At 40.9% G+C, this 20,584-nt stretch overlaps 1 protein-coding gene across 1 annotated transcript in view; it reads right to left on the reverse strand.

The window, feature by feature from the left end:
• COL17A1 (collagen type XVII alpha 1 chain) overlaps positions 1-19,278 on the reverse strand; it is a 62,006-nt gene extending 42,728 nt beyond the window's left edge. Inside the window, exons 1-7 of the mRNA XM_044296264.1 lie at positions 19,106-19,278; positions 6,188-6,253; positions 4,743-4,793; positions 4,011-4,115; positions 2,127-2,270; positions 1,967-2,014; positions 1,781-1,816 (exon numbers count right to left, since the gene is read on the reverse strand). Of these exons, the coding sequence (XP_044152199.1) occupies positions 1,781-1,816; positions 1,967-2,014; positions 2,127-2,270; positions 4,011-4,115; positions 4,743-4,793; positions 6,188-6,242 (439 nt within the window). The 5' untranslated portion in view covers positions 6,243-6,253; positions 19,106-19,278. The remainder of the gene's footprint in view (positions 1-1,780; positions 1,817-1,966; positions 2,015-2,126; positions 2,271-4,010; positions 4,116-4,742; positions 4,794-6,187; positions 6,254-19,105) is intronic.
• Positions 19,279-20,584: the final 1,306 nt, after the last annotated feature.

Genomic DNA, 20,584 nt, shown 5'->3' on the forward strand with positions numbered 1-20,584 from the left:
TTACGCCACTGCTGCCTCTTCTTCAAACAGCTGATCAGCAGGGATCCCGGGTGTCGGACCCCCGCTGATCAGATATTGATGACCCATCCTTAGAATAGGTCATGAATACAAACAGGCTGCACAACCCCTTTAACTCCTTTATGAGAAGACACTTTTTTGTGTGATTTAGCATCTTTTAATGACCTCTTGGGGACACTGACACCTTTTTTTTTTTTTTGCATTTTGCACTATTTCCACTGTAACTGGTAGAGCAAATCTGGGTCTGCTAAGACCCAGCAGCTCTCCTAGGCCCGAGAAATCCAATAGAGGAATCGGCATAGCCACTTCCATCTATTTACTGCATTGCGCTATGAACCGAGGAAAGAAGAAGGCAGAAATTGTATTAGGCTACTTTCACAATTGTGTTGTTGTTTTCCGGTATCGAGATCCGGCAGAGGAAAAAAACTTTCTGTTTAGTCCTCATACATTCTGAATGGAAAGAGATCTGTTCAGGATGCATCAGGATGTCTTCCGTTCCAGCAGCATTCCGTTTTGTGACCGAACAAGGAAAAAAGACGGATCTACCGCTAAAAACAATGTAAATCAATGGTGATGACTTACGGAAAGGATCAGTCACCTATTGACTTTCAATGTATTTAGTGACGGATCAGTTTTTTTCTGTTTTGATTTCACACAACCGTGTCCTAACGGAAGGGATGCATCCTGATGTGTAAAATCAAAGCGGATCCATTCAATTCCGGTATTGAGATCCTCTACCGGATCTCAATATCGGAATTAACAAAGCAAGTGCGAACGTAGCCTTACACTCCTTCTGTCTCCTACTCAAACTTCTCACTGACAGCTTGGGGCCTGACCTGCTCCTGATAGATTGCAGGAGCTTTAATCCTGTACCTACATGTATGGTGCTCCAGATTAAAGCCCAGCACCAAGCACCGTGCATGTACGACGATGATTTTCCTCATTTGTTGTGTGATCAATGTCACATTTTCATGGGCTAATTATCAGGAACGAGCATTCACGATCATTACTGACAATTGTCACCAAAAATGAGTTTGAGCCAATGAAAACATAAAAATTGAGACTAAGCCCACGTATGTAAACACCATGTATAAAAAGTTACACATATGCCTATGGTATGCCACACTATGAATACCTATCAAAAAACTACCAGACCGCATAAATTATAATACGGTACATTTATTGACAATATACATAAAGGACAATCCATACATAAAGAATAGGCGCAAGGAAAGGCGGCATCCACAAGAGGAAGACACAAGGGCAGTGATTCAACATAACATTAACATTAAATAACAATAAAGTGCAAAGCGCCAAATTTGTCAAACATATAAGACACAGAGACACAGAATGGCGCCATCCTTGAGGAAGCACATATGGGTAACTGATTCTGTGTCTTATATGTTTGACAAATTTGGCACTTTATTGTTATTTATTGTGAATGTTATGTTGAATCACTGCCCTTGTGTCTTCCTCTTGTGGATGCCACCTTTCCTTGTGCCTATTTTTTATGTAGGGGTTGTCCTTTATGTATATTGTCAATAAATGTATTTATAATTTATACGGTCTGGTAGTTTTTTCATAGGTATTCATTACTGATAATTAGCCTGGTGTGAAAGGACCTTTAGGCCATGAGATGCCAATTAGGTATTGAATATATTTCTGTGCAGTCCATGGAAAACTAGTGATACTTATTCCCTCAATGAGGTCTTGTTTTATCCTCTGCTTACTAATACAACGTGTACCTCTAACGTGTTCTCACCTCTGCTCTGAGTACGACCTCTAGTTGAAGAGGATGCTGCAAAAAATGACAAAAATAGTTATTAATTAAAAGTGCTGCCCAGAGATAATGATATTTGTCATATCTATGTAAAATATATGCCCACCACCCAGCACAATCCAATGAATTTCACATAAATCTTCCTCTATAGAGCATGCAGGTACCTACCCATTTCTTTTCTGGTGTATTCCGGTGATGAGTTCCCACTAGAACTTCCTAGAATTTCAGGACACAGATATATGACTTACATATAGTACAGACAGAGGACTTTAAGCAGGTATGTATGATGACGCAGGATTATGCGGCACCACTAGTGGGCAGTACATACCTTCATACCCCGCTTGGCGAGAGCTGGAATTGTAGGCCTTCCTATCAAAGGTGGAGTTTGGTGAGACTGATAGGGTAGAAGTTGGGGACTGTGCGAATCGTGACCCAGAAGTGCTAAGATTGACTCTCGAGCTGCCACCTGTGGCTAAAGATCAATTCGTACGCTATATCAGGATCAATTCTTTCAAGATGTCAACAAAGTATTCATACTATTGAATTTTATATATGTCATTGGAGTCTGCCCACCTATCAGGCAAAGGTCCACCACCCACTCTTTCCATTGTTTTTCGTGGCATGTAGTTTTCCTGAAATGTATATCTCATCGAGGGATATCATATTTTTAAAGCTGGACATAAGAATTGGAATAAGTCCCCTAACTGATCTCTATGAACTGCTCTCTGGTGGTGGATTTTGAGAGGAACAAGAACAGATGATGTTATAAACATGAAAGCTTTGTCCGAAGGCTGGAATGCAATAGATCTTCATAGTGTTCAGAGCTTTTTTTTTATACAGAGCTCCAAATCAACTGCATAGCATTAATGGGGTTATCTCGTGAAGGCAACGAATGTCTGTATTTCCTTTTCATGAAGAAGGACATCAAAGAGGAGTATCCACCATGCTGGTGCCAGACCCATGGCTCCATTCTTGAGAGGGGCTGTCTGTGGCTGCTGAGTAGTTGCCAGTAGAAGGGTCTTAGGGTCTTACTGCATACTATTTTACTACGGAGTGTATTTATATTAGTTCTTAAAGGGGTTGAACCATCTTGGCCTTTCATGGTAAGATGGGAGAAACCCACATTAAATGTCATCTGTCAGCAGATTTGTACCTATGAAACTTGGCAGCTGAAGACATCTGTGTTGGTCCTATGTTCATATGTGACCGCATTACTGAGGAAAAATTATATTTTAATGTGTGCAAATAAGCTTCTAGGAGCAACGGGGGAGTTGCCGTTACACCTAGAGGGTCTACTCTCTCTGCAACTGCTGCACCCTCTGCACTTTGATGGGCCAGGTATGATCCAGCTTACATTATTTGGCCCTGTCAATCAAAGTGCAGAGGGTGCAGCAGTTGCAGACAGAACAGAGACCCTAGGTGTAACGATAACACCCAGTTGCTCCTAGAGGCTCATTTGCATATATTAAAAACATAATTTTTCTCAGTAATGTGGTCACATATGAACATGGGACCAAAGCAGATGCCTTTAGCTGCCAGGTAACATGTAACAGGTCAGCCAGTGTCATAGGTACAAATCTGCTGACAGATGCACTTTAAGCACCGATCCGGGTGTTAAGGAACCAGCGTAGCTTGCTGTGCTGTTTGCGTAGCTCCTATTCACTGTTATGGTATTCAAAGAAGAATACTCACTTTTAAGAGTAAGTCTTGCACTACTGGCTAACTGTCTGCAACACAGGTTTTACTATTTTATGAGCATAGGATGCTAAGCTAAGCCACAGAAGCCATAATGTAGTGTCTCCTCCATCGTGGCATTAATGGGGAATGGACAGCCTGGGTGGAAGACCTGTCCAGGAGATGTTTAGAGGCACCTTGAAAAAAACGTGTGATGGTTCCAAATTCTGTCCACGTTAACTAGCCTCAATGGAGAGAATCTATCAAAACTGGTGCAAAGGAAAGGAAAATCGGCTTCAGATTCCACCTGTCATTTTCCAAAAGAGCTCTTAAAAGGTGGAATGATTGATGGATGATTTGATTAGTTGTTATGGGCAAGTAATCCAATTTTGATAAATATCCCTCAATACATTTAAAAACTTAACCAAATCAGGATTTTTATTCAGTTCTCAGCTTTGTAGGACAATGTGATATATGGAGCACAAGTCTTCCGCAGCCTCTAAGATAACATGAAGAAAAAAGGTGATATACTACTTACTTTGTGTGACGTAACTACTTCCGCTTTGTACCAGGTTCTTCTTTTCCGCACCACCGCCCCCTCCCGCCTGGTAAGAAAGCTTCGAACTGCTAGAGTTCCCTCCCTCTGTTTAAGAAGGCATAGACACATCAGAATTAGTAGAATATATAATAATCATCATTAATAAGAATAATAACTTAAAGACCATCTGTCTGTTTTTTCAAACATCAGATTTTATATTGTCGTGCAATTTTTTTTCATTAAATCACGTTTTGTTTTTAATTTCAAGCTGTTTATTAGGAAATGTAAAAAATTCTAACGACTTGGTCTATTGCCGAAGAAGTCTACTGGGTGGAAGCTTGGTTTTTGGTGGCTTTGACCAATCATGTTTGCGGTTGCTCAGCAGTGAACTGTGAGACCACATGACAAGCCAATCATCTGTCAGGATGTAAGGGAAAAAGTTAATTCAAAACTTGTATAAAACTATTTTTAGTACAAAAACGTATTGGTATAAAACCAAGGGAAAGCGATGGTTGGCCTCATTCTTCTCTTCAAATATTACATAGCCTTGTTGAGTCTGCCCGCTCATAGTGGTTCTCTGCTTTGGCTAATAGTGGGGGTCTTGGGCGAAGAACCCCCATCTATAATGTCAATATACCCTGATATTGCATGTGGACAAGAGGTTGTCTTGACCGCCTGTTCAATACAGAATTCGAAAACTAGTGCAAAAACTCCAACTAACTGATTACTTACTTGGTGGTAGAGATAGGAGTCTTGATGAAGATGTTGCTGTTTCCGTATAGGCTGGAAAACAAGAGACCATCACATACTAAAAGCATCAGTTATACAGCCCTGTGTATACTATGTAGAGGAGACTGCACTGTGACAACTCATGCACTCTTATTCTAGGAGGTCATCTTTACAGACACACATCATACACATGTTTGTTTTACAGTATTACATTAGAAAAATGGCTTTGCTTTGTTTTCCCATGAACAGAACCACTCTATTACATAGGCTGTGTCTGGTATTGCAGGTCAGCTACAATGAGTACAAGTTGTAATACCAGAAACAGCCATAGACAAGTCAATTGATAATTAATAAAATAAAGCTATCTGGGAGGTTTCACACTAGAACTCTGCCACAAAATATAGTTTACTCCTCCCTATAGTGAAATTTGGGACACTGATGGCAGCTGTAGGTATACTTCGGGGAGAATTTCCCAAAATATACCACCAACCGAGGCTGCAACATATGCCACTGTCCTGCTCTCCCTCCATAATTCTACCTATTCAAATTAAACAAAATTTAGATTCAATAGAATCAGAATATTTTTAAAAATTCAAGTCAAATTTCCAGAAGCGACATATATCCGACAGCTGAGGTTAGGTAAGTAAACTGCCATCTAAGATTCTGCTATTTACCAGTGTACTTAGTGCAGGGAGAGACGTCAGCAGGCGCTAGGGACAGTGATAGAAAAACCTGCTTTGTGCTAAAAAAAACGATTTACAAGTGCAGGGAACGATTATTCAAGGTGTAGGGAAAGGATAGGGAGGAATCATTCCACAGCATTTATGTAGAACAGGGTTCAGTAGTGGAGGTTACAGCCTGGGTAATAGGAACAATCCTATTACACCTTGCTGCACTGACTGGGCACCCAAATTGCCATTATACAGCTCTGTAATTCCAGCAAACCATTCTAGTTATTAAGGAGCAAGTGCTGTTTGATACAGACATTAACAGGGTTTATTACAAGGAAATATTTCTATGTTTTATTTGCCCTTGTGCGGTGCAGTTATAGGTTCTAAAGCATTTTTTGGCTTGTATTAGTGGGGAAAAAAAGGCCTTATTAGCCGTTGTGTGGTGAAGTGCGAAAATGACAGCCCTTTTTTGTTGTGTATTAGTGGCAAAAGTAAAATATATTTGCTGTTCAGCGGTGCATGTCATACGGACTCACAGTATTATTTAACTACCACAGCAGACTCCCTATGCGTGTTACTGCAAGGCACAGTGTTCTACACCACTATACAGGCTCTCTGCAGCCAGGAAATAGCCATTTTTTTATGAAATTCGCTGCAAATTTATTCGAATCAAACTGAATTTTTTTTAACAAATCGGCGAACAGGCGAATCAAATTTTCAATATATATATAACATGCATAATTTATTATAATATATATTTTTTTTAATAAAACTTACTTCTCCCAGTGACTTCCCCTCCGTCCAAATAACCTTTTCTACTTAAGCTGTCCATTCCATAGTCACCTATAAGAAAAGAAATTGGCAAATTTGAGCAAATGGAAGTGAACTATAAATCTAGGAAAATATAATAATTAGAAGCTGCAGAATAGTATTGGTAATAAATATTCACTGTAATTCAGAAATGTCCTGTATAGTATTATGCCATACATTCCTTCACCACTAGAGGGAGGATATTGTTTAGTATTTTCCGCTGGCTATGGCTGACACTTCATTTCTCATTTCAACTGATAATACTCATAGACTGATGATTTCAGAGAGATTTTGTATTCATCTTGCAAACACTTGTATTCAGAAACTGTTAGCTCTGGAGCTCTGTGTAATCGCATTGCCTGCTTGCCAAAACTTAAGATCCTGGATAGTCATTGCAATCAAATTAGCATACAATGTCACATTGATCTCACCTAATAGCTATATAAACTTAAAAAGAGATTGGGTGAAGATATTAACATGAGTGTAGGCTATGGTGGGGGTGCAGAGGTAGCAGTTGAACCCAAGTTCTGATAGATTACCTCTCCCAAATGAGGTGGAATCCCCTATTACAGATTTTACATTGGGGTCCAGGAGCTTTAATGTCCACCTCTGCTATTTTTGTATACCCCACCTCCATTTTTCTTGGAAGGAAGAAAACAGAAAGGTTTGAAAAATTCTAACTAAATAAAGTACCATATTAGGCTTATATAACACTTCTATAGAGCACCCATATAACAATGCCACCCAGTACTCAAATAAAAGCACTACACAGAGCCTACACAATAGTAGAGCATAGAGTGCACAAATAACTGACCACCTAATGTTTATGAAGATGTCCGGACTTTCCCCAATGGCAGATGTCCATGTTTCTTAATGGGGAGAGGGGAGTTAAAGTTTTTTCCAGGAGTACAATATTGATGATGTGTCCTCGGTGTTGGGGATGCAACAGCATGTACCATATACAGTATTGTGTATTATTCTCACTTGACCAGTAGATGGTGCTGTACATTAAGGTTACCAGTTCTGTATATCTGTAAAACTTGTTGGTTTCTCTCTCTGTCTTTCTCTCTTTATACCAAGATGGCTGCTGTTACAGTTTGCTGAAATGTCTTGTATGTTTGGAATTTAATCCACACAAGTAAACCAAGTTCTGCCTCATCACAAGCTACCAATGTCTTCTCTAATACATAACCAACAGGTTATGGCCTGGGCCCAGCTCTAGACACTAGAAAAAGGAAAACTACAAGCAAGTAAGTGCTACATCTACGGTCCTACCAAATCCTGTGTGAGGAAACAAGAGCTGCATTCAATTCACTGAAAGATGGCAAGTGCTTCAGATATGAAGTGTACAATAGCAAAATTTAACAATACCAACTACCAGCTATGGAAGGTTAAGCTTGAAATGTTGTTATCCAAAGATGACTTGTGGCAGGTACTAGATACACACAGACCCAATGACAACCCGGAATAATGGGACAGAAAAAACAGGCAAGCAAAAGCAGTCATAAGCCTGTTAGTGGTGTAAGAGGCAGCCCTGAATCATCCAGCAGCATTCCCAGCACTTCTATATATGCAAACTGTCATGTTCCCTCCGGCCACCAGAGGCCACTGTGACTGAGTAAAGGAACATGAGTTGTGCTGTTTCAGAGGCTAAGAAGGAGTTAATGTGTTTTCCCAGGCTGGTGTGTGCAGGAGCTAGCTGAGAAGAAGATAAGGGCTCTGTCCGGAGCGGGTTTGACCCACAGGGAAGATAAGAAGTGATTTCTTCCTGCCTGCACTGACACAGATTAACAGAGGAAGATAGGGGTGTTTTTGTTCGTGGACTGAGCTGGGGAGAGCTGTGTCCCGTCTGTGGTCAGACTTATAAATAGGGACTAAACAGGAATCCCTTTCTGCCAGTTGTGTAATTGAGCAACGGAAACTGCAAACTGTGTTCCAGAACGAGGGTAATCGTGCAATACGGAGAATAGCGACAAGACGTGCTACTCCTGCTGGAGCTGAGCCACTGTGGTTCCTGCACCTGTTACTTGAGAGAGGAAAAGACCCTGTGGAGCCAAGCAAGTAACTGGATCAAGAGCCAGACTGTATCTGCCTGCGTATAACGGAACAAGAACAGCCCGTTGTCTACTGAACTGTGAGTGCCAATCCTGTCAGGTCATAGAATAGGGTACTTGTAGCTACGCACTGTAGAAGTGCATCCTTGGTAGCAGGATCAGATAGAAGAATTTAAGAGAGAGTAGCCTTTTTTTCTTTTTTTGTTGTGCTTGCTGCTTTTGTGGAGCATTTTGCCTTTATGCAAATTTTCAGTAACTTTCATGTCGATTCATGTAAACCTGCTTATACTGTTTCTGACTTGTGTCAATTGCGCCTCTGGTGCAGTAGTATTGTCCTGTTATAGTTTGTCCATTAATAAAGCCGGTAACTGTTTCAGCCTCCTTGTCTGCTGTCCTGTACTTGAATCCTGCCTTGCGGTCTCTTCTTCCTCTGACCGCAACAGTGGAGGATGATCAACTCATTCATATAAGGAAAGAAAATACAGCTAAAGGTACGTGGACTACATTACAGAAACTGCATGAACGTGCAAGCCTAAACAGTAAACTATATGTACTGTGCAAAAGGGCAGGACATGGGTGAACATGTAAGGGCTATGCTAGAGCTTGTGGACCAGCCGGGTGCAATAAGTGAAGAAATGAAAGACAATCATATAGTAGCATTACTGCTATGCCGCCTTCCAGAATCATACAGTGCCCTTATAAATGCTCTAGAAACTAGACCAGAAACTGAACTGACGCTAGAATATGTTAAGGGAAAAGTAATTGATGAATACAGCAGAAGAAAGGAAAATCTGCATAGTGAAGAGAACGAGAGATCAGAGACAGCTCTGAAGGTGCATGAAGGCATAAGACAAAGCAAAGAAACCAGGGTATGTTTTCGCTGCAAAATGGCCGGTCAACTGAAAAAGAACTGTTCAATCTGGAAAGCTGAACAGCGAAAGCGGGAGCTACCCACAAGAGAAAGAGCTAAAGCGGTCATGAAAGAAAATGAAAGTGCATCATGGAGTGGTACTTTTAAAGTGACTCAGAATAGTACCTCACACGGATGGTACATTGATTCAGGGGCAACAAGTCACATGACAAGCGACGAGACATTCTTCACAGAAATGAATTTTAGTGTAAAAGACAAAGTCTTCCTAGCAAATGGGAAAAGTAATACAGCGGAAAGTAATGGTCAGGGGGTTTCTGAACTGTAAAACGCCAACAGGGGGCAAGCAGAGCATCCTTGTAAAGAATGTTCTGTATGTTCCAAGTCTAGAAGGAAGCCTCCTATCAGTTAAAACCCTGGCAAGCAATGGACTCACTGTCCAGTTCAGAGGTAATGAATGCATAATTCAAAATGGAAAGCAAATTCTAGCAAGAGGAAGGTTAAATGAACATCTGTACAAACTTGTCACTGAAAGTGAGAAGGCTAAAGCGGCAACTCATAATCCACATGACAAGTGCATCCACCTGTGGCATAGAAGATTGGGGCATCGAAACCCAGAGGCTATAAAGGACTTTGCAAAGAGAGGTCTATCATAAGAGATGAAAATATTGCCTTGCCGCACACTCAGCAAGTGCATGTGTTGCATCAAAGCAAAGGCCACCGAACCTCTCTTCCACAGATCAGTCAGAGAAAAACCACTAAACCCATGGAACTGATACACAGTGATGTGTGCGGACCAATGAAAACCACTGCACATTCGGCGGGAACAGATATTTACTGACTTTTATCGACGATAATTCGAGGTACACAATAACGTATCTAATGAAGCACAAAAGTGAGACATTAGAAAAGCTTCAAGAGTTTGTAGCTATGACAAGCAACAAGTTTCAAAGGAAACCTGGAATAATACACACTGACAATGGAGGGGAATATATGAGTACAGAGACGGAATCATACCTAAAGAAACAAGGTATTATACACCAAACAACTGTACCATAGGCTCCTGAGCAAAACGGAGTAGCAGAAAGAAAGAATCGCACTCTTGTAGAAATGACCAGATGTATGATTTCAGACGCTGCCTTACCTAACAAATACTGGGGAGAAGCGATAATGACTGCAACCATATGAAATGTGGAATAGATAAAAACCTAACGTAGGGCACATCAGAGTGTTTGGCTGTAAAGCATATGCCTACATTCCAAGTGAGAAACACTCCAAGTTGGAGAACAAAGCCATAGAAGGCATTCTGATGGGCTACAGTGAGCAGAGTAAGGGATATAGAATCCTTTGTCCAAAGACCAACAAGGTCACACTAAGCCGCAGTGTTTATTTTGATGAAAGCAAAGCACCAGATAATACAATTCTTGAAAAATTTGGAGAATATATGCGTGCTGAATCAGCAAGAAACGCTGACCCATACGGAGCAGGACAAGAGCCAGAACAAGAAGTAGAACTTACAATCAACGAGTCAGTGGAACCCACTGAACAACAAGAAATCAGAAGATCCTTTCGGGTGACAAAAGGGATACCACCCCACAGGTTATCATACGCTGCTAAAACACATCAAACACAGGATGCATAAAGCTTACACACTCTGAGAAGATTAACCCAAGAACCAAGCACATTAATGTAAGATATCATCTGCTCAGGGACATAAGAACAAGGAGTTATCGACATCCGGTACTGTCCATCAGAGGAGATGACTGCAGACGCACTCACCAAACCTTTGCCAAGGGAACATCATTGTTTTCTACAAAAGGGACTGAATGTTGTATAATTATGCACATGCCGTTGAGAAGGGGTGTTGGGGACCCAACAGCATGTACCATATACAGTATTGTGTATTATTATCACTTGACCAGTAGATGGCGCTGTACATTAAGCTTACCAGTTGTGTATATCTGTAAAGCTTGTTGATTTCTCTCTCTCTTTATACCAAGATGGCTGCTGTTACAGTTTGCTGAAATGTCTTGTATGTTTGGAACTTAATCCACACAAGTAAACCAAGTTCTGCCTCATCACAAGCTGCCAATGTCTTCTCTAATACATAACCAACACTCAGAACCGGTCAAAAGGGTCTTTGGCACTGCCAGACCCCTCTAGCAGGGGCTAATCTCACCTAAGGATAAAAGGATCGAGCATGTTGAACTCTAACACCCCAATCCTTCAGTCTACCAACATCTGCTATTGGTGGAAAGTAAGGACACAGCTATGCACATCAGATGGTCCACTGGTCCTGCTGAACTCACTTAGTAGGTTCAGTTGACATGAAACGGGTTGTCTGAGAGTTTGATATTGGTGGCCTATCCTCAGGATGAGTGGGGGCCTGACGCCGACTGATGATACGTTTGAAGAGGCTGCAGCACTTCGGTGAGTGTGGTGGCCTTTCCGTAGACCAGCGTCATCAATCTTCATTGGTCAGGTTGCCTAAAAGTGGCTTAGTCCCATTCAAGTCAATAGGCTTGGACTGCAATACCGATCATGGCCACTATACAATGTACGGCACTGCTCTTGGTGAGCTGTGAGGAGGAGGTTCATGTTTCAAAAAATGTATTTGATGTTCTATAAATCATTAACAGAAAAGATCTTCTTCCATAAGAACAAGTTTCAACACTTGAGCTTTCTGTAGATTTGGTGAACTGTTGTTTTCCTGGGTTTATTAGGCTTACTGTACATGGAACATTTTTGCGAAGTGAAGACATTATTTCAATAGTGAAAGCGTCAGTGGTCTCAGACACGTTGCGTGATTATTATAATCTTCAAAATATACTGTTCCTGCAGGCGGTATACATGCAAACACATGAGTGTACGATTACGCTGTAACACCCCTAGTTATGTGTCCGGGCTATAGTCATTAAAAGCATAGCTCAGAGCAAAGACTGAAAGCTGATATTATTCGGGAGGGGAAGGTGGTTTTCAGTGGAGGGGAAGGTGAGTGACACAAAGCCCTACTTTATAGCACGTAGTATATCTTCCTGGATTAGTGATGGGTGCTGGTACGTAATGGTAATAAAGCTGAAGAATGGATGTGATCCCTTTAAGTCGCATGCTCCTTTAATGTTTTATAAGGCCAAATTAGTACAGAAGGTAAAAAGAATATCACTGTGTCAATCAAAGAACTGCTATACATAACAATAGGTAGAGATATAGCAGGGCTGACTTTGTTTTTCAAGGTTCTTAAACAACAAAAGCCTGATTAATATGGCAAAAAGAGAAAGGGTAAAGCCTGGCAAGCTGGAACTAGAGACATGTTTCCTGACATTTCTGTGGTTGTAGTAATTACTTATATGCCATTCAGCTCGAAACAGGATTGGCATTATGCTAGCACGGGAAATACTGAACTTGAGATTGCATTATTAATCAGATTTTTCTAAAAGTATATTTAGATGGCAAACTTTTTTCCTTTTGGACCCTATAATAATTCCATGTCAAACTCATGATTGCTCTATATATTCGTAGCCAGAGGTCACTGTCTATTAGACCAGGTGTGACATTACTTTGTGACACCACAATTTTCTGCTTATTTTTCAAATACTAATACTAGGAATGCTGCACAATGAATGGAGTCATCCCATAGTTTGCATTTTTGTAATGAGATAATTGTATTGTTAATTTTCATTCTTTGTTATCAGTCATGTGATTTTTAGGTTTATTTACCAGTTGTCCTGCAGGACATGTACACCAGGTTATCTTTCACATAATGTACACTCTTGCAATCATTTTGCCTACATTGGAAAGCTACACTCCATACCACACTCAATGTCAACCAATGTCCAAGATGATAAAAATTTGAATATTATGCAGAAAAAGGAAAGTAGCGTAACTCTCAACTTTGCTAAACCTCTCATAGACATTGAGATGTGCTACTACCAATAAAGGGACCTGCCATTCAGCAAAATTTTATTGGTTCTTTGTACGGATACTGTAATTTTCATGATGTACCTGATTCAGGCATTAGATGGAAAATATGGAACAATGTCATCATAGAAACTTGTATATTTCCCTTCACAGGGGTAAGCTTGAAGCTCCTCAATGCATGATGTGAAACAGGTTTTCCCCATCCTCCATGCATACTGGTGTCTTCTATCACTTTTAGTAGGTGTTTACCGGACTCCAGCAGGCACGGCCATGTGGAAACCCACAAATAGTTCAAACAGTACATCCCAGAGTATTTTTGTTATTGCACTGGTCCTCAGACCTCTTGGGTTCTTTGCATTCATGGTCTGGATTTCTATTATTAAAACTTTCACACTCCTTATCTATAATTGCCACAACAATTTACTGCTACAACTGTTTACTCCTTCACTCAGATTAATCTGCTTTACTTGTTTCATCTACCTTATTCCTATGTATTTTGGTGTATAAATATGTGATACTTAAGTTACTGTCTGAAAAGACGCCTGACGAGGAGGCCTAAGTAGTCTTTTCAGCTAGCCATTAAAACGTATCAACCACATTTGAAGAACAGGCACACTGAGCTATAAAAGTCTGTGGCGATTCGTTGCACAATATACTGTATTTTTATATAGCTCGGGATATCCCATACAAGATTCCATATTGCCCACATAGGCAAAGAGGTAAACGAGTTGTCCCAGAATTACAAGTTATGACCTATCCAACTGTCTGCTTGATGGGGGTCTGACCACTGGGACCTTCACTGATCATGAGAATGGGGGTCCCAAGCCCTTTGTTTGAAAGCAGTGACAGTTGAACATTAACACTGCCTCTCCAAATTAACTGTATGGGACTGCCGGAGATAGCCAAGCACTATATTTGGGAATCTTTGACAGTCCCATAGGCTCTGAATGGAGCAGTAATGTGAGTGCACCACCGTCACTCCACTCAAATAGAGTACATGGGACCCTTGCTCTCAAGACTGGTGAGGATCCCAGCAGTTGGATCCCCACTGGTCAGACACTCATCACCTATCGTGAATATTTTTAAAGCTTTTAGCTATCACTAGAAACAGCTTAGGGCCTTAAAGGGAACCTGTCACCAGGATTTTGGGTATAGAACTGAGGACATGGGTTGCTAGATCGCCACTAGCACCTCCTCAATATCCAGTCCCCATAGCTCTGTGTGCTTTTATTGTGTAAAAAAAACGATTTGATACATATGCAAATTAACATAAAAGAGTCATATCTTACTTGTGTGACCAGAGAAGAGTCATATTTTCAAGCTCTGACTCATCTCAGGTTAATTTGCATATGTATCAAATCAGTTTTTTTTACACAATAAAAGCACACAGAGCTATAGGGACTGGGTATTGTGGATGTGCTAGTAGCTATCTAGCAACCCATGTCCTCAGCTCTATATTCAAAATCCTGGTGACAGGTTCCCTTTAATTCATTTATATGGTATTATCAAAAGTGGTAGGGGACTGTATGAATTAAAGAAAAAAAAAAATCACTCCCTTTTTAAATATCCTGCCGCTCATGCCATTCACTGTTCACATGACCACTGCAGCCAATCACTGGCCTCAGCAGTTACATGTCACTGAGGACAGTGATTGGTTCTAACAGTCAGGTCCAGCAGGATTGGAACATCAGGACATTTAGTTTTTTTATCTTTTATTTTATGCAGTCCCCTGCCCTCTAGCAAATTTTTTAAAAACAAATCTTAAAAAACCTCTTTAAGTTTCCAGAATACCCATCCAGTGGTACCCGCAGGAACCACAGTGTCATTTTACTCACTGTGCAGTCAATGTTGAGTTCTGAAGGGTTCAATGATGGGCATTGACATTACACACACTTTCCAAATGGAAATTATAATTTTGCGAAGAGTAGCAGGCTACTATGCAACAGATACCAAGATCCATAGCACCCTGGAAGACCATAGGCTGGCAATACCAGTGTTCTGTAGGGCGCAGGCTTATTCCAGCTACATTCCTACCCGCCCATCCCTCTGGCGATATTTAAGCATCAGGAATGTATCTTGTTTTTATTTTTGTGTCTTCATTTTTTCATTAGTACTGGAACCCGTTCATAGGTATAATGTCTGAGCAAGCGCTCACTGGTTTAGTGGAATGTAGTGGGAGTTGATGACCTACTTAAAAGAATATTGAAGATGACGGGAGCCAAGTGACAAACTTAAAGGGGTTGTCTCATTTCAGCAAATGGCATGTATCATGTAGACAATGTTAATGCAAAGCACTTACTAATATATTGTGATTGTCCATATTGCCTCATTTGCCTATTTGATTCATTTTTCTATCACATTATACACTGCTAGTTTCCAGAGGTTACAACCATCCTGCAATACAGCAGCAGTGGTCGTGCTCGCCTACTATAGTAAAAGGCACCAGCCTTTCTAGTGGCCGGGAACACGGGAGTGCGCATAGGCACACATGTGCACCAGCTCACGTCGTGGCCTCCTCATATCTGCTCTACAGTGGTGGCAGTAATAGATCACACAGTTTTTTTTCTATTCTGTATTTAGCACTTCCTGTTGCTGTATCCAACCAAACCCATGATGCACTTCTCCTTCCTCTGCCAGCAGCTCCAGCACCGCCCAATGCCAAGCTAGTTTATAGCTCCTCCCACCAAGCTAATTACATAGACACTCCCCTATCACTGCCCCACCCATGGACATAGCAGTACAGGAAAAAAGACAGAGCTGCAAAGACATGGTCTTGTGACCACAGCCCGAAACGGGAGCAATAAAGGTAAAATAAATACAAAACAAAATTACAGGATGTTGATGCAAACTGGAACACCCCTTTAAGAATAACCCTTATTGCAACACAGAGCACAGACAAAAGCCACATGGGATCAGTCTGTAAACTCTTAGTAGAATTTTAGTTTTTTACTCACATTTAGGGCCAGCTGGTAACATAAATGAGCTCTCACCCTAGGCTGTATTTCACATAGGAAAACAGAATATACATGACCACCACTGATACCCTAACTCATAAGATCCTACAATGTCGGAGAAAATTGAGTTTTAGTTGAATATCTTTTTTTTTTACGTGGCTATTCTGTTAGGCTCAGTTGACCTATTGGAAGTGCCAGGGACAGAATACACAGAAGCTGTCTATCACTGCAGCATCTACGTCTACTACTGCTCTACCGGATGCATTATATTCTTTAATATTATGACCACATATATCCATGATATAGTACTGGAATCCTGTACAGAGATGGCCCTCATTCAGATGGGTTTATTTTAGCTGTGTGTAGCAGTCTGTATTTTGGATGTCACCTCCACCATGGGGGTCTATGGTGCTGTTAGTTTGGTTCACTACATCTTTGGGGTCTACAGGTGTTATTGAGATAATGGGTAGGTTGCTGTTGTTGCTCATTGTTTAATCTACAAGCCTAGGAACAGGACACACCATGGCTACATCCCCGAACACATCTTCATCTTTTTGTGTTTTTAGCATACTGTATCTACGTGTTAGGATGAAACAGAAGCCTCACTGTTTCCCGATGTAGAATGTGGTTGTCGAAAAGTGACATAATGCTTCAAACTTTTAGCGCTTCCCGTGACCCTGAAGTAACTGAATCTAGTGAATACATTTCTCTGGGTGGACGTGTTAACGTGTACAAATATGAAGTACAAAAATGTACTGTGTAATAAGAAGCTGACAAATGACACATAATATCTAAAATCAACTTTTATTAACTATTAGTTAACTTTCTTTTTCTATGAATTGCAGGTCCCCCATTAAAAGATAAATGAGCTGCTTTAGTGCGGGACAATGTAAACGGCACCTCCTGGGTTGTCAATTTCAATTCTTGCCCACCAGGACCAAGATCTGACTTTCACACAGTTCTTGCCTCTACCTAAAAACGAATACTGCAATGTGCTCCCACAGGGCATATGAAAACGAGTTGCCTAAATTAATAAGGCTCAAAGTTCTGTGCAGATCCATTTCCTATTACATCTTTAGGATGGTTCTCTTCAAAGAGACCAGCTTGTGTATGGAGACTTATTGGCAATGCACTGTGGGTAAATACTATGCATAGACATATCTCTCAGAAAAAAAGAACCATCTTGCTAGCGCTACCTATTGGAAGTGGCTCCCTATGAGTCAAAGTCCAACTTTTTAACAAGCCTTGGGACAAGACAAGGGAAAATACAGTAGCCAAGCCAAATATCCATTCGTAGACAGCTGTTTTCAGGTGCTTGTCCCTCATCGGTGTGGAGTAGGATGCTTGCTGAGTGTGATGAGCTTAGGCGGGGTGCTGAATCTCCTTGAAAAGGCCAGCTAGCTGTGTATAGCGACTTATTGGAAATGCTACATGGGAAAATAATATGCAAAGAGGTATCTTCCAGGGAAAGAGAACCATCTCCCTAGTGCCACCATGGAACATTGCCATTGTCTCCTTACACAACTGGTCTTCGTCATGTTTCAAGGCTTTTTACAAAGTTGGACTTTAAATAATAGGAAGCCACTTCCAAAAATGGTGCTAGTTCTGTTTCCCTGGGAGATACCTCTTTGCATATTATTTTTCCATGGAGCATTGCCAATAAGTTTCCATACACAGCTAGACTCCTTAAGGAGAGCCAGCACCCTACCTAAGCTGCATCCAAGGCATCATACTCCAAACCAGGCAGAATCCTACTCCATACTGATGAAGGGCAAGCACCCCGAAACAGCCATCTACGGATGGATATTAGGCTTGGGTGTTTCCCTTGTCATATCCCAAGGCTTGTTAAAACATCAGATTTTGACTCATAGAGAGCCACTTCCAGAAGGTGGCATTAGCAAGATGGTTCTCTCTCCCTGGGAGACTTCTTTGCACACTATCAGATCTTTATTAGAAGTTTGAGTGCCAATTTTCTTCAAATTCCCGGTAGTTCAGTAGTCGCCACAAGAGGGAGCTAAGCATCTTACTGCATATTGTTTTCATATCGAAGCCAATGTATAAATGGTATGCAGATAGCTGTTAGGCGCCCTCCAGTGGTGGCATAATTTTTTTAATTTTAACCACCAGCACAGAATTTTAGACCTATTTTGGTAAAAGAAAACAATTATGTTCTTTTAGATTTAAGTAATGTCAGGATGGTGACGATTAATAAAAGGCAGTCTAGCCATGAAATGAACCCAAACAATGACTCCCATATTTGAGTAATACAAGTCAGCAGTCCATATTTACTTGGCATTATGTATCAGTTATGACTGTGACATAACACCCAAAGGATAAGATAATAAGGCAATTTCATTATGTAACTATATTAATCTGTTTGCTGTACACGTGCTGATGATTAATTGCATGTCGATTGCATCCACGGCGTATCACACAAAGTCATTTCTAGGCTATTCTTCATCCAGGACAAAGATTCAGTTGACTGCCTGATCACTGGTCAAAGCAGAGCGGCTTGTTGGAGAGCCCCCCCATCCCAGCACATAACACCCGGGGGTGCCTGCTCTATCAACGCTCCCCCATCCAAGCTAAGCTCCTGAATAACACAATAAATCTAAATGCATTCACGTTCCTTTTCTGTGATGTGGATCAGGAGTGATGCACCAATTACAAACACAAATAAATGTTCTGTTCTCAAGAGCTTACATTCTCTCCGATAAACCTTATGACCATAACAATACAATCAATAACTCCACATAGAAGATCATGCAAGATCCATATTTACAACCTAGAAAAAAAATCACCCCGCCATAGCAAGGCACAGCAAAGGAAATAGTAGGTTCTAAAGTCCAGAATCCCTCCCATTGATAACGCCAGCTTAGTAAATAATCAAGAATATGGACTGTAAAGAGGAACAAGAGGTAGAAGGCGCTCATACTCTGAGTAGAGTAATAGGACAAAGGCATGCAGCCACCAGGACAAGACGACCATTCAAGTCCAAATTGTCCTACCGAAGTGATATGGTTGTAAGTTGCCTCTAACTTCACTGAAGTGCAAAAAAAAAAACTATATAATCAATATCCAGTGTACCTACCTTGTGTGTTCTGATGACAAAAGAACCTCTGGAAACAGATGAGCCCAAATTAATGTCTGCCTCCCAAAAACTTTTCCTTTTTATAACTGTCCGCCCTCCTACACTTGTTTATCCGTCCTCTGAGGTGTGTTGAGGCTGACTGATGCTTCAAGAATGTTCCCTTTTTCTCTTATTCAGTCTTGTGTCTCCCATTCTCCCAGGTCCCTTTACTTCCAGGCAAGTCTTGACAAAGGTGTGGCATGGTTTTAGGTTTTTTCTTTTTGGTCCCACCCTTTGACTCAGCCCAGTAATCTGTAAGAGGAGAGAGAAAAAAAATCTCTGCCTCCAGGATGTAAACTCTGAGCGAAGCTACACCTGCCTGTGATTCAAGGTTCAGCCAATGGTGCGAGAAGAATAGAAACATTATACTTGGAGAACCCGATATTTCCGTGTCAGAATTCTCAAGTGTAATAATTGGATTCCACATATGTACACTAATAGTACTGGGAACAGTACACATGTCTGCCCTAATAGGAGTTGTAGTCATCTACAACTCTTGATTCTTAACGAGTTAAATAAACAATGGCAAGAAACTTTTAATTCCCTTTTTTTCAATGGCTTTTGTGGCTGAAGTCTTGAACTGCCTCATCTGTAGATAATGGTGCTGAGAAGCAGAGACATTCCACCAAACATTGTATCTCCTGTACTAAATATTCCCATATCTACAATAGATGTTTACTGGAACTTACAGAGTTATATGGGATCAATTATATGAAGACTGCATACATCTGCAATACATACTTATATCTATCATCTGTATTATCTCTTTATACATCTATGTAGACTTACATGAGGTAGCTAAGAGCTGGATAGACAAAACCGAATAATAATACAATTAGGTGATCATTTATTATATAGAAATACGTCTATATTAGGCGTATTTCTGACACAGATTGTGGCGCAAAGGTCCTTAGCAACGCAATCTGCATATTTTTCTCGCTCATGCCAGGTATAAAAAAGGATGGCATGGGCAGGGAAAGATACTACACCTATAAACACTACCAGACCGCTTATAATAAAATATAAAGTTATTACAAAAAACATGAATAACATACATATAAAAATGATAAAAAGGTTACAAGTGCAGGGAAAATGGCAACACCTGGAGGGAGACCACAGCAGATAAATAGTTCATACAGATGTCCATATGCAAGGTAAAAGTGCAAGTGTATAAGAAACATACAAAAGTCAATTAGACAAAGAACAGTTACCCATGTTGTGCTCCCTCCAGGATGGTGCTTGTAGTCCTAAACGCCTCTGCCTTGTGCCAGATGAACACAACGACGGCACTGTGAAAGGTGGACACTGTGAAAGGTGGAGCGTAGAACAAATCGGAGGCGAGAGGAGAAGGAGAAGAGGCAGGACGTGGAGCACCGGGAGTGTGGCTTTGTGAGTTCTGAAGGCGTTGCTGCCACTGGGTTCGGTGATGGGAGTACAGGT

Source organism: Bufo gargarizans, chromosome 6 (assembly GCF_014858855.1).
Source record: "Bufo gargarizans isolate SCDJY-AF-19 chromosome 6, ASM1485885v1, whole genome shotgun sequence".
In the NCBI taxonomy this organism is placed as follows: Eukaryota; Metazoa; Chordata; class Amphibia; order Anura; family Bufonidae; genus Bufo; species Bufo gargarizans.